General features: G+C 36.3%; 1 protein-coding gene across 8 annotated transcripts in view; it reads left to right on the top strand.

Moving 5' to 3' along the window:
- The window catches only part of SENP2 (SUMO specific peptidase 2), a 31,448-nt gene extending 18,040 nt beyond the window's left edge, over positions 1-13,408 (top strand). For 4 of the 8 annotated variants that reach the window (XM_081070884.1, XM_081070881.1, XM_081070885.1 and 1 more), the window contains exons 11-18: positions 1,492-1,668; positions 3,067-3,198; positions 4,292-4,495; positions 5,038-5,117; positions 7,157-7,241; positions 8,850-8,945; positions 10,467-10,525; positions 10,643-13,407. In XM_081070884.1, coding sequence (XP_080927010.1) covers positions 1,492-1,668; positions 3,067-3,198; positions 4,292-4,495; positions 5,038-5,117; positions 7,157-7,241; positions 8,850-8,945; positions 10,467-10,525; positions 10,643-10,667 — 858 coding nt within the window. In that variant the 3' untranslated portion in view covers positions 10,668-13,407. Of the gene's footprint in view, positions 1-1,476; positions 1,669-3,066; positions 3,199-4,291; positions 4,496-5,037; positions 5,118-7,156; positions 7,242-8,849; positions 8,946-10,466 lie in introns of all 8 variants that reach the window. The other 4 variants (XR_013994787.1, XR_013994788.1, XM_081070882.1 and 1 more) reach the window with 2 other exon arrangements.
- Positions 13,409-15,365: the final 1,957 nt, after the last annotated feature.

Raw genomic sequence — 15,365 nt, 5'->3', positions numbered from 1 at the left:
CAGCAGGCATTGAAGATATACAACTTTAGCTTCCTTCTGATCTGCTGGATTTTTATCTGTGTGCGGTAGCTACCTTTATAAGAGAGACGAATTTGCCTCCATCTCAGCCCTTAGCTGTGTTGCCTGGCTTCTTTCAGAAAATTTTTAAAAACCATACATCTCTAGAAAAGATAATGTTTAGGATTTTATTTTCAGAGTCAAGATTTCAGATTTACTTGAAAATACTATCAATTTTATACTTAATTGGATTTAATTTTTTCTATGTAGGTATCTGAATAAAAAGTGTTCCAGTGATCTCCATAGTAATACCAGCATTTTTAATAATAGAGGCAAACACTCCATATCCAAAAGAAATATATTCGTAAATTACATGCAAAGTTGAAGTTTTAGATTATTTCACATTTTAGATATATACAAATACCAAAGTTTAGGTACAGCTTTGTGTTAAGTACAGTATCAGTTTGATCAGCTTTCTTTTTTCCCATTAGATCTCTTCATAAGAATTAGTCTTAAGCCATGGTTTTAAGTCATTAGTCTTAAAATACTCCCTCTCTAATGTTCCCCATTCCCATGATTCAGAGTGAAGTTTTTGTGTTTAATTATCATTTATGACCCGTGGAACAAAAACTGAAAGTAGAAGGCAAATAAGCCTGAGCAAGTACGGGGTGGTGATGGTGGTGGTGGTAATTTGATAGCAGACTACAGACTATATCCTGCCACTGTCCTTGCTGAACCCTGCAGGCTTTGCTGTCTGCAACTATAGGGAAGGGCCAGCAGCTATGGTTTCCTAGGACTGGCGGTTAGCTACCGTGAAGAGACTAATAGCTAGGTGTGTTGAGAGTGTGGTTCTTGTCCAAAGCTCTATTTCTAAATATGTTTGCTAATTTTAAAATAGTTTACCTACTGGATTAAATTCAGCATTAAGTGTTTCAAACGGTCATGATAAGGAAGGATCTTATCAAAGTTTCTTGGATACTGGCAGAATTCTACTCGTTGACCTGAATGGTGGTTACATAGGTGTTAATTTTGCAAAAATTAAGTGATACATTAATGTTTTGTGCATTTTTCTATATTACATAAGTTTTAAAAAAGAAGAAACAGCAAGTTTACTTAGTATTAAGGATAGTGATTTGTTCTGAGTGATGGGACTATGGGGCATATATTTTGCTGTTTTAAAACTTTGAAATATCTTTTAACTATGTTATTTTTAATTAAAATAAGAGAACCAAAAATACTTTTCTTGCTTCCTTCAGGGAAAATGATAAGTGTTCTGTTTCATGGTTTAATGGATGTGTCCTGTGAGCCTTAGGTTTTGAACACTTTTTGGTCCCTTTGCAGGGACAGGCAAATATGCTATATCTACTCGTTTGGGGATTTGTTAATTGTCTTCTCTTTCAAGATAATGGCACTGTTTTATATTTCATGTTATTATGTATGCTTATATGTGCAAGTATCAAGCATTTAACTGGAATATAGAACTGTTTTGATCAGAGGAGAGGACACCAGCTGGAGCCTGACCTATCCGAAGAAGTGTCAGCCCGACTCCGCCTGGGCAGTGGAAGCAATGGCTTACTCAGGAGGAAAATGTCCATACTTGAGACAAAAGAAAAAAATTGCTCAGGCAAAGGAAAGGATCAAAGGACAGATGATCTCCTTGAACTTACAGAGGTATTATTTCTTGTTTTGATCAGAATAAGAGATATGTTTTTAAATAACCTTAATTATTCAAGACTGAATGACTGTTTTGAGGAGTTTCTCCAGGCTAGGGGTGAATATATGAAGGCAATCAGGTCTAAGGGCTGTTTAGGCACTGGATATATTGATCATTAGTGAGCTGTGAAGGTGACCTAAGGGATCAAATTGATGTTCAACACATGTGAGTAGACATAATTCTCACATATCTCGGAATATAAGGGGTTCTTAGTAGAATCTTTTTCTAACCTTCAAGTATTTTGGGTTATAGAGTGGTTTGGCATTAGGATTGAATTAATTGCAGTTTTCTTTTAAGGGATAATGGTTTACTAAAATGTTTTTTTCATTGATTATTGCATTTGAAAATAGTGAAAACTTATAGAAAATGAGGAAATGAAGGTAGTTAAAAATTCTCATGTTAAAGGTGAGCCCACATCTTGACTCCTTGTCCATTGTTGTCTTAGTAGGTGGTAGTCAGTCCTTTTCAGGGAGTATCTCTTGAGTACTTACTGTGTGCTGGGCATGCAGGTGGAGAGAGAAAGCCATAAAATTGCCAAATTGTGTGCAGTGGCGGGAAGTGGTATTAACAGGTGTTTGGCTGAAATAATCTTGGGATTACAGATTCAGTCTTTTAGCTTAAATATGCATTTATTTGCATAATTCTTTAGAATAATGAAGCCATCTATTCAGAGGGACTCAGTTGCTAGACTGCTGCCTACTTTTCCAGTTTCTGCCTGTTTACTGACTCTCCTCATGTCAAAAATGGATAATATGATCTCTTAGGTGTCCTAATTTTATCACTTTGATATACTTAAATAAAAGTTTAGGAGGGAAATAAGGAAAGTATGAAGATTCTTTTATAGAATTGTGAAAGGAGCAAAGATAGGAAGTTAGACACTCCTAATTTCAGAATCTTGGCTCTGCCATTTAATAATTTATGACTTTGAGCGTGTAACCAGAATTCTCTGAGTGTTACCTGCTCTGTGAAATGGTGATGATATTTTCCCTACAAGCAGGGATTCATGATATGCTTCAAGTAGCTGCTACAATGCTTGGCTCATAGTGCTGCCTACATGGTAGTTAAGACTATAGTTAAGACTATAATTAAGACTATACTTTAACTGTGAGTATTATTACCAAAGTATTGTTTCCAGAAGCTGTTAATTCAACTAACATCTTTTATAACTATTAGTAAGACTGCTTTGTAGTCTAAGTTTAAATCTTTTCATGCTTCAACTTAGTAGGTCTTTGATAGTGTATTTTTCTCAAGGGTGAGGTATTACAGAGGTGAAATTTGCTTTTTTAGTCTCAGACTTTTAAGTATCTAATAGTGGTTCTATATTAAAGTAGCAACCTCTGGACTTTGTAATTCAGGACATGGAAAAGGAAATCAGTAATGCCTTAGGTCATGGCCCACAGGATGAGATCCTAAGTAGTGCTTTCAAATTACGAATCACTCGAGGAGATATCCAGACCTTGAAGAACTATCACTGGCTTAATGATGAAGTAAGTTGTCTTTTATCCCTCCTTTTACTATCATTATGCTTAACTGTTTACTCTGCATAACCAAAGTGATAGCTACCCAATTATAAGAAATTGGTAAAGCAGCTTTTAGTTTTATCTAAAACAAAAACATCTTGAACCATAGAAAGATGGTTAATTCTGATTGTTTGCTGCCTTTAATTAGCAATGTTTCCCTTTTCTGCATCTGTGCTTCATTTCATCCAAGACTTCATTTACTAGTCTTCAATGACACTTTTATAAACCCTGGGTGCCACTGATAAATGGAAGGAATAGCAGTGACATTTTATTTTAGATGAATTCTTATAGGAGCCATTTTATTTTGTCAATAACAGAGGGATATATTGATTGCTATATGTACATGATGTATTTTTTCTTTATTTCATTTGGGTGATAACTGCAAAAATTTGCCTAATTGTCATCTTGTATCCTTACATACTTAGCTAAAACTAGCTTTTCGTTCTTGACAATTTTCCAGTTGGTCCTTTACCCAACTTCTGAGTCCCTGCATTTTCTCTCTTGCCTTCCTTCCTCTCCCCCCACCCCCATGACTAGTGGCATATAAACACATTCTTGTAAAACTAGGATGTTTTGTTTCACATTATAAATGTATTATGTTTATCGTGTAAAATTTAGAAAATACAGGAAAAGAAAAAGAACATTATTACCATTAAAAAAGTAACAAAATATTAATGTTTTGGTATCTTTTTTCCAGTTAATATTTTTAAATTGAGGTATAATTTATATATAGTAAAATTCACTTCCAGTTGATATTTCTGCATATTCTTGGAGTGATGCAGTTACAAATACCTTTTCATTATTGCAGACTTTCTCTTTGAGTCCCTTCTCTTGGTCCTCTTACTACTACGCCTCAAAAGTACAATTTTATTCTTTCTTAATCCTTCGCAGTTTGCACTGATCATTTTTTATTTTCCATTTTCTGCTATAGACAATCCTTTTATCCCCTTCCCTTCCGTAGGCTTCTTATCTTGTAATTCATCCTAATTTAGTTAGGTTAGACATTTAGTTTCGATAATGTATTTACCATGTTCTGATGTTTACTCTCTTGGTATTACAGGTCATTAATTTTTACATGAATCTTCTTGTGGAAAGAAATAAAAAACAAGGCTATCCAGCACTTCATGCATTCAGTACATTCTTCTATCCCAAACTAAAGTCTGGGGGTTACCAAGCGGTGAAAAGATGGACCAAAGGGGTCAATCTCTTTGAACAGGAACTTATTCTGGTGCCTATTCATCGGAAGGTACATTGGAGCCTAGTGGTGAGTTGAGAGAAGGTTAATTGTTGGAATTTGGATAATGACCATTTTCTTAAATAATGAAGGCTACCCTTTTCTTTTCTGTTCAGTGAAAGTCTGGTAGCATAAGTTAAAGGCATACTCCACAGAGTCTCTTCTTAGTTCTTGAGTTGAACAACTTGGAAAGATAGAAGACAGTTGCTGTAGCTGAGGGGCTTTCATTTTTAACAGGAAAGAGTTCTAGTGCACATAGGTTATTTATTAGTTTTGTTTACAAGTTGGTACAGGTTAGTTGTAAAAAAGTAAAGGTGTAAAGAAAAAAAATCTCATCACACTGAGAGGACCACTAATGTTTTGGGGATTAAGTTTCTAAGCCTTTCTGTAGGAATAGAAGTATGTAATTATATAGCAATGAAGCTCATAATCATCTGTGATGTTTTCAAAAAAGTGTGTCTTAGAAATCCATTCATGTTGGTATTGATTTTTTTAAAAGGTGCTTTTCTTTTTAGAAATATAATTCTTACTCCTGTTATGGTTGTTCTGGATGTTGCATTTTTCCATTATAGGTGATAGACCTAAGAAAAAAGTGTCTTAAATATCTGGATTCTATGGGACAAAAGGGCCACAGGATCTGTGAGATTCTCCTGTAAGTAAAGGCTAAAACACTTCATTGTTGTCTCGTTAGGCCTTTGTTAGGTGCTCTGCCTTTTCACTAATCAGAGGAGGCTCTGGTGGGTGGAGTCTAATGGATAGAGAAAGCTGCCTTCCCAGTTGTTCAGGACTTGACTTGAATCCTTCTTTTGGTCTAAAAATAATCTAATATCTGATCTTAATTGAGAAGTCTGTAGCATCATTGAAAACAAGTTTGTCATGTGTTGTAATGTAAGATACATCTTATTAGAATCCTGTGATTTGAATTAGATTTCTTTGGGATTGATACATTATTCTGAATGTTCTAAAGAACTGTTAGCTGGGGAGTTATTTCCTCTGTATTCTTAAACCTACTCATGTCTCTGTGCTTTCCATGATAGTTGAGTTTATCTCATAGAAACCCAGAGGTAATTTTTAAAGTGTATGGTTTGTAGGCAACTATTTTAAATAGGAATTGCTAAAAACCTGCCTTTAAAGCATAGCACTTATGAGTTATGTCAAGTGGTTACATGCATTTCATAGTGAGGAAGCAACTCAGTAGGACAAGTCTATCTTGAATCTTTGTTGCTCACTGGAAACAAATGCAGGTTCCTGTTTTTAATTTTAGTAAGGACACTAAGAGAATTTTAATAAGGATACTTTAGTATAGAACTTGTTAAATGAATGATAGGAAGAAAAATTAACAATAATTAGTTCAGTTCTCTTTTTCAATATTGTTTTCATTTCTGGGTGTTTATCTTAAATAAAAGGTATAGAGAAAAAAGTTTTTAAAATCATAAGGTACACCAAATTGTTTATAAAGCAGTTATTTCCCTCTGCTCTTTTGTGTTTAAAATATATAGAAAATGTGCACACATACATATGTATGTACATAGATATACATATATTATCACATGCATAGAAATGTTCTCATTGGAATTAGACAGCAAAGTTTTATATGCTGCTTATAACAGGATACAAAAAAAATGGATATTTTTTCTTTTTTGTTAAGTATGAAGAGTTCAGCTCCTGTGGGTGTCTGAGGCCCACTCCCTTTCCTTACACCCCTAATCTAGCTTTTCTCATCTTTTTTTCATTACTTCCCCACCACACACCTCCCCAAGAAAAATTTAATTTCTCCATTACAAGAGAAAATAGTACTAAGGAATAAGACTTTTTGTTTGTTGGGTTGAGCTTTAAAGGTCTACAAACCATTGAAATACGTAAGATTTTTGCCTTCCAATGACCAGTTTTCAACACCCTGGGGGTGATATTGCCACTCCCATTGTGGGCATGTGCCCATGTCACGCTGGTTTACCTTCTGTGCAGGTTGGAATGAGAACTGAGATACGTGGGTTAAATTTGATAACCCTCTGGAGAGGTTGAGAAACTTAATCAGTTAATGCTTAACTATGTATCTCCTAAGAATAAGGACATTCTCTTATATAACCATAATGCCATATCACACTTCAGAAAATTAGCGATCAGTAATATATAACATATGGTTCATGGTCTGATTTCTTCAGGTATCTTGTATAGTCTTTTTCTCCTAATCCAGGAAGCCAGTCCAGGGTTCAAGCATGCACTTAATGTCTTCAGTCTCCTTTACTTTAGAATAGTCTTCCTGCCTTTTTTTATTTTTCGTGGCAGTGGTTTTTCTTCCTTTTCTAAGAGTCTTGTTTTATTTCTGTTTTTAAGTGAGAAAAAGTAAGTTGTAAAATGAAGTACTTTTTTAATAGAATAAAATGTATATTTTACAAATTGTGTGTATAGGGGTGGAGTAGAGAACTAAGGGATTACATAGCAAACTATTAATAGTAATTCTGGAGTGGTTATTATGGGGTCTTTTGCATTTTGTATTCTGTATGTTTTAATTTTTTAAAATAAGAATGTACAATTTTTATAAGCAGAAAAAAAACATTAAATTTAAAATCCAAAAGCTAATGGAGATGGATTTGAGAATAGCATATCTGTTAAATATCACAGTCCTTTGTTATGATAATACTAAATCTCCACAGGGATCCATCAATATATTCCCTCTTTGTCGTTTTTTAGTCAGTATTTACAGGATGAAAGTAAGACCAAAAGAAATGTTGATCTGAATCTTTTAGAGTGGACGCACTACAGCATGAAGCCACACGTAAGTGATGGTCATCTGTATTTCAAATACTTTGTTGCATTTACTGTATTTACTGAGGCATGTTATTTAGTCTTGACTTCCTTCCTTCCTGCCTTCACACACTCATCCGTAGGCATGTATTCTCCTGAAGTAGACATTAACAATGATCTACTTCTAAGTCTTTTAATCAGGATGTTTGCTTCTTAGCCTTTATCTTCTTGCTTAAATTGTAAATGTTAAGTATAAGCTAGCATGTCTCTTAGAGAATTGAAGAAGAACTCAATAAATTGAAGCCAACTACGTGTCTTGGTTGGCCCTAATAAAAATGTGAAGTTCTTGTTCAAAACTTATCTGGTAATTGTATGTATGTAGGTCTTTAGGGCCCCATGCCACCAGGTCCTCAAGAGTCAAGCATACTGTTTGTGAATGTGCTTTGGTTTTTGGCAGATTTGAATTTCATTCAGGGTTTAAAAATGCATACATCTTCTGAGTCCTAATGGCTTCTTTTTAAAGTACGCTACATGAATTTATTTTTAGCCATAACCAGTGTATAATGACTCAACTACCTATCTAGAAGCATTTTCATTTTTAAGTTGAATAATTAGAAAGGTAAGCTTTGACATTTCCTGAGGAGAGCACACATATAAGAAGAGTTTATTAATGCTCTGGGAAATATAATAAAGAAAACAAATGCTCTTCATTTTGTATGTTGGAGCCTATAGTTCTCTCCACTCTGTGAGACATGCTGGGCCCAGGAGAAAAGTGAGAGGTACCTTCCATTTGTGTGGGTTGTGGGTAGTGTGCATGTTTAAATAGTCTTTTTTCACAGTAATCATCGGTATTTGTTTGAATAAAAATTGAGCTGTTGTCTTCTAGTGTATTTTCCAGCAGTGGAATCAGACCCTCTTATCCTCTTATAATCTTGTGCTCGTAAGTGACTGCCAGAGTGTGTAAGAGGCTGGTCAAAATTCCTGTAGCTGGGCCTGGGGCCTGTGTGAGTTTACCTCACATGGGTTTGGAATCCACTGACTTTGGCTAATGATATCCTTTTGCCTCAGGACCAAACTGAGCAATCAAGGCATGATTTCCTGATTGGTTAAAGCCTATCAAGAGACTTTTTTTCTTCCTTCTGCTTGAAGCGATGGGGGTCCAATGCAGCAGTCTTATTTTTCTGGCTAGGGAAGAGAAGTTTAACTGCCATATTAAAGTAGGTTAGTTGTCTTGTAAGCCTGTTTTTTATTGAGCCACGTTTAGCGCTTTTCAAAATTTATAAATGTTTCTGAAATAATTCTGACTAGAATTGCTGTTCCTGATAATAAACCTTTTTTTCCAGTTTGGGTTCTTTGTATGAGAACTGAGAGATGGAAGTATCACTTTGCTTTTCTCTCTTCTTCTGAAAAACATTTTTTATGTGGTCACATAGTGTATGTCATAGTTAGGGTTTTTATACCACATAAAGAGTGCGTGTGTGTGTGTGTGTGTATGTGTGTGTGTGTGTGTGTGTGTGTTACCACATTTAATATTTACCTTTATAACATTGTTTATCCAGAGTACTATTTAGAAAAAGCCAAAGGAGTTTGTATTTGATGGCATTTTGCCCCTTCTTCCTCTCTTTTTTTGTAATTTCAGGAGATTCCTCAACAGTTGAATGGAAGTGATTGTGGAATGTTTACTTGTAAATATGCAGATTATATCTCTAGGGACAAACCTATCGCATTTACTCAGGTGAGTGAAGACCCTTCCTCATTCACTTAAACTTGTTTCTAAATAAGATAAGCTTAGAACACATTCCCAGTGCCTGGCACACAGTAAGATCTTAATAATGGTAGCTGAGCTCCTGTTATTATTGCCATATGCCTTGGCCATCACCCTACGCTTGGCTAGCGTCAGGGATTGTCACTGCATCTGCTCTTAAGTTTATCCTAGTCTTTGGTGACCACTGGGACAATTTGCATATCTCTGAAATCCAGTGTTCACTGGTTACTGATAGTTTTGGCCAAAGAAGTGGGCATGTCAGAATATGTGACAGCACGGGGAAATCAGTCCTTGTGAGAACTTGAGTCACAGGTTTAAGATCTAACTATGAGTACTGCTTTTCTCTTCTGTTTTCCTTATTTAGTTCTCCACAGCTCTGCATTTGAGTGAAAATTCAAATATATTGGGAACTCTTGAGAATTTATGTTTCTCATTGTGGATTCTCAACCTTTTTACAACTGAGGACAACCCCCTTAAAAAATAATTTTCTTAAACCTCTTTTTGATAGATGTTGTCTACCAGTGTATACTTATTGAATAGTAGGACTGATAACCCCATTCCAGGTTTTGGAGCAACATAAAATAACTACGGCTCCCATACTAAATTAATACAATTCCAGTCTAAAATAAAGGCACTTATTATTGGTTAGTTTCTGCAGTTTTACTAAGAATAAATGTGCAGTTTTTTACTATAGCTTTTCAGCTATTTTAAGTAATTTATGAATCCATGCATTAAGACTTTTTAGGCTCTTCCAGGTAGGAAACCACTAGTTTATAGTTAAGTGGTGTATTCAGCTATTTATCCTGAGACACCAGGAGTAAGTACCTCAAGGGTGTAAACTGATTTCATCAAAAGAGGACTAGGGGAATTATAGGTGATGTTGGATTTGTCTTCCGTGTTGCTGCTTTGAGAATTGGCCCATGGAGTGATTATCAGTTAAAACAGAATAACATTAAGCAAAGCATCTCATTCTTCAATGCTTCTAAATAACAAGGGGTTATTTGTTTTCTGAACCTATTGACATGATTTAAAGGCGGGAAGGTGCTATTTTAACAGTGTTGGCAATGTCTAACATTTGGTAGAGCAGAAAGAAATTTGTGGATTTGGTTGTTTATTTAAATGGAGTTCATGTTTTTCTCATAAAAAAGCAGAATATGTTAATTTCAGAATGTTTTGAAAATACACTAAGTAGAAAAGTTACTGGTTGTGCCACTGCCTGTATATGCCCATTTTTGTTATGGAGTTGTTGGCCTCTATTGTATAATTCTGCATCCTGCTTTGAATTTCCTTAACAAGGAAGTGATTATGATACACATGATAAGCTTTACAAACCTTTTTTTATGGCTTAGTAAGTCTGTGCCATGGTATAAAAAAAGTCAAGGCTTACATAAAGGACGTGGACATCGTACTTTATTTACATGGTTACACCTAAAACTTGTTGGCACTGCACGTTCATGTGTAATGTAAGTGTTGTTTGTGGATTCTTTGCAGCACCAGATGCCTCTCTTCCGGAAGAAGATGGTGTGGGAAATCCTTCATCAGCAGTTGCTGTGAGAATGCCCCGCCCAGTCCCTCAGCTGCTGGTGGTTCTTTCACAGACAGACGTTTCCATATACCTCATGCATTGTGGGTTAAAAAGTCCCTGCATCACCTCTGTTCTCTCACAGGTACCGAGCTGTCAGAAGTGCATGAAGGCCTCTCCCTGCACCCTAGTCATGACTTGCTATGCGGAGGGCTGCTTGCAACCCTGTTTGTAAGGCTGTGCCTGCTCAGAGCCCCGGACTCTTCAACCCACGCAAGAACAAACGCTAATTAATACTTTTTTTACAAGAGGTTTTTTTTTTTTTCCCTATGAATGTGGGAAATGCAGGATTTATTCTATGATTTTTTTTTTTTGGTGTGTTTGTTCACGTGTATTCATTCACTCACTCATTTGCAAACATAATGGGCAGTGGCTGTTTTCTGCTGCTCATTTACAGTTAACTCTGAATTACTTGTTTGAACTATTTATTTCTGAAAAGAATGTTAATCAAGCTGCCACTCCCTCCTGAAGATCAGGAGGGAAATCAGTGGGGGGGGGGAAGGAAGTGTTAATTAACTTCTCTAACGCTGGAGCAGTAACTGCCAACTTGAAGCTGGAGGTCTTTTTTTTGAGGCTTGAAAATGCTGGGAGAAGCGCTGTGGTATGGGCTCCGATCGTCTTTCAGAGGAAGTCTGACACGACAGCACTGGCAAGGTGTTGTGGAAAAGTGGAACTGTGGCCAAGGAACTTGACTATCCATGCATCCTCAGAAGACGGTCGTGGTCATCCTAAAGAGACTTCACTTTCTGGAAATGAGTTGACTTGGCTACTCTTGAAACTGGATTTGACGTAACTGTAAACCCTAAATCTTCCTTTTCATCCCAGATCTGGTCGAGTATGACCCTCAGAATTGTTAAGGGCTGGCCTGAGCGGTTTATTTCAAAATATACTATTCAATTTAAAGATATTTTTCCTCAAACTTTTTTTTCTATATAGAAAGCCAAAATTAAGTTTTGTATTCATTAGGATTTACATCCCCCCCATTCCACCCCTACTGAATTTTGTGGAAGAGAATTTAGTACTTGGCTCTGAGGTTACCAGTTGTACAGTAATCTATTTTGCATATGAAAGTTTGTATTTAACTTTTTTGTTCATTAAAAACCTTACAGTGGTTATGCATTTTTCATTTCAGAAAGTTTATTAGAGTTAGTCAGAATGTATTTTGCAAGACCTAGTGCCTAGTGTTGCTTTTCCGATGTAATAAAAGGTTGCCTGGCAGAACCTGAAAAGTACATGCTGACATGATTTCTAACCCTTTCCCTCCTTAAACCTCCCAAACTTGCACTGGGACACGAAAGCAAGAGGTAAAACCAGAAAAATGGGACATGTGTTAGCTGTGAGTCAACATGTCTGCCACCTAGGGGCCATACTATTGCAGCCAGTCCTCCTGGAGACAGAAAAGTCTGGGGTAGGACCTGGGGCCTGTGATGCAGGTTGGAACTGCTGTGCCTACTTGACAGCCAAAGCAGAGGACGTGTGCTTTGGTGATGATTAAAAGGCCGGTTGTGCTGCGTTTCCCTGAAGCTTAGGTGCACAGAGAACCCTTCCTGCAGCTTCTGTTCCTTTCCTGAAGCTACTGGAGTGGTACCAGTGAGTACTGGGATCAGGCAGCTGGCACAACCAAAAAAGAGATTTACTGGGTCAGCATTATGTTCAAAACCTGGTTCCCACTTTGCACTAGTAGGTTTCACCTGAGAATGTAGTACCTTGGTTAAGATTTGTTCCATGCGACATAAATCCTGTTAGGAATGGCCATTTGTATTCTACCCAAATGAGTGAGGCCGGGGATGTGTTTCTGTTACATTGTAAGTACGTGAGGGGCTAAGCAGAGCAGCTTTCACTGAGCTGTCCATTAGGATAGCTCCTCATCCTCTCCCAGGAGGACGTAATGAAATGGGTAAGAGCAGCAAGATAAGTTAGAGAATGGCATTCTACTTAACCCCCACTTCCTGAATTCGTATGAGACGTCACAGGCCATGCTTCTCTAGGCACAGATGTGTTTCTCTTGGTGTAGAGAAACTTGTTGGTAATAGAATTTTTATATCTAAACAGTTTATGAGAAAAGCAGTCAGGTGATAAAAACAGCTATTGATTTTATCAGTAGCAAATTATCAACATTAAAACTAGTGAGATTATATATTTTATTATACTTGTAGTTTAGGGGTTTGAAAAAAGGTGGAGTAAACCATTGTTCTTTATAGTAGGCAATCTCTCCTAAAGATTGAGAAAAATGTAAAAAAGCAAACAAAAAAAACTGTTGGTGAGCAAATGTCTTCCTCGTGTTTGACCTTGTACCAGAGCTGGGATGTGGGTGGGAAGGAAACAGACTCGGGGCATGTGGAAGATGTTCTGGAGAGCCCCGTATTCTACCTCAGTTACCTAAGGCTATTAGAACTTGTGATCTCTTCACCTCTGCAATCCTAAGCACAATTTGGGGAATGCCATATCGAATGGTGAGTGTTTGTCTGCACTGTGAGGAGTTGCTTGGTGCTGGGACCAAGGTGCAGGTGTGGGGAGAATGTGTCCTCGGAGAGACACTGAACCTCTGATACAAATAAACATGGTAGAGAAATTTAAGTTTGTAATAAGTTTAGTACTATCGTTAAGCTACATTGTTGAAATTGGCTTCTGTGAACTAATTGGGAACCTAATTTCTTTTTGATAGTTTCTTTGAGAAAACCTCTGAGTACCCAGTATTCAAACAAACTTGGTACTTGTTTGTATGTTAGGGATCAAGCTGGCTGTATTGCTCTGATACTTTTTTTCTTTAAATTTACCTAATATATACAAAGAAAGGGTTTGGGTGTTTGAAATAGGTGTTGACTTTATCTACCAATAAATTCATCTCTTTAATTCAGTGGCTTTCAAAGTTTTTTGATTGAAACTTATAGTAATAAATATATTTTATATTGTGACTAATAACACAGACATACATATTATGTGAGCATATATGGGCATAAATGTTTTACAAAAACATTACTTTTGCTACCTTCTGAGTTTATTTCGTGTTTTTTTTTAAATGTGGGTGGTGACCTCCAAGTTGATTTCTAAACCCACTAGTGGATAGAAATCCAGTTTGAAAAACACCTCTCTAAATGAAGTGACAGCAAGATGCAAATTATATTTAAAACTATAATGCTTGAGACTACAAAAATATAATTGTGGAGTTGTTTTGAGATAAATCAATCTAAATCTATGAAAACAGGCCAGAAGCTTTCAGCTCATCATTGGAAATACGTGGCGTAAACAACCGTTCTTCAGGTTTTTACATTGATATTTCCTAAAATATGTTAAGTAAAAGTCCTATTACTTCTATGTAGGAAGAAAAACAAAGGGTTCTGTGGCCCAATGTGTGCCATATGATGCTTAGCAAACTTACCATTTCTGAAAACTTGGACACTGAGCACGTCTGTGTGTGACACCTGTGGAACTGTTGTATGGAAACACTTTGGAAAGTGTCAGGAGAAGCATGTACTTCAAATATACTCTGGGGAAGCATCCCCCCCAAGCTCCCCTCAAGCACACAGACTGCCTCCTTAAGGGCGTATGGTGATCATAAAGGCTGTGGTCCCACTTAGAGTTTTCTTTAATTGTATCTGTAATGGGTGTTCATAGTAGAAAAATTAACTACTAAAGAATAAGAATTTTGCAAATTCACCACCCAGAGTTAAATAACATTTTGGTATGAATCCTGGACTTTGGTATATCTTCCTTTGTGTATGTATGAATATGTGTGTTGTATACACTTGTGCATGTATATATTTTTTGTAATTAGCAAATATGGACTATGATATATGGCTATATAACCCTTTCCCACTTAACTTATCTTGAACATATTTTCATGTCAATAAATACTGACATTTTAATTGCTGCACAGTGTTCCATTGTACGGCTATAAAATGCTTTATTTAATCCAGTATTGTTGGACATGCACAATGTTTGGGTTATTCTCTTAGGAGAAATTCTTACAATTAAAATTTCTGAGTTAAAGTTATGTATGTTAAAAAAAAATCAGGGAAAAAAAATCACCCATTGATACTGTGACTTTTATTTCCTCTGGCAGTGGATGATTATTTGTATCTCCATTGATTTAAGTTTTTCTTTTTCATATATGGATCTTTTGGATAAGTTCATTCTGAGAGATTTAATGTCTCATTTTAGTGGACAATTTTATCTTTTTTTTCAACTACTTTGCAAAAAACTTTATTATGGAATATTTAAGAGAAGCATACTCCCCCTCCTTCCGCAGTTATTAAAATGTGGCTCCTCTTGGTTTACCTTCTTTGTCAGGGGAGTAGAGGGTCAGGAGTATTTGAAAGCAAAACCCTCACTTATTCTACCTAAATACTTAAGAACGTCTCCCTACCTAGTCATAACAAACAAAAAGCCTATGTCATCTTCACATCTAACAAAATTAATAAGAATTTGCTAATATTATCTAATATTCAGTTCATCTTTAAATTTCCCCAGTTGTTTCAAAAACATTTTATTACAGTTCTAATCAAGACATATAGTGGGCTGAGTGGTAGCGTCCAAAAAATCTCCGTATCCTAATCCCTGAAACCTGTGAATATTTACTTTCTGTGGCAAAGAATGAATGCTACTTTCTATGGCGAAGGATATACAAGATACTGACAGAAGGAATTTATCCTGGATTATCTGGGTGGGCCGTAAGTGCAATCACATGCCTTATAAGGAGAGAGGCAGAGAGAGTTTTGAGACAGAGAGGCATTGAAATTGGCCTAGGCAGTGTTTATATATACATATATTTTAAACTAGGTGTATTGGGGTGACAATTGTTAGTAAAG

This window comes from Rhinolophus hipposideros (assembly GCF_964194185.1).
Source record: "Rhinolophus hipposideros genome assembly, chromosome: 2".
Taxonomy (NCBI): domain Eukaryota; kingdom Metazoa; phylum Chordata; class Mammalia; order Chiroptera; family Rhinolophidae; genus Rhinolophus; species Rhinolophus hipposideros.
Note: the sequence above shows the minus strand (reverse complement) of the source record. Positions and strands in the feature narration are given on the sequence as shown.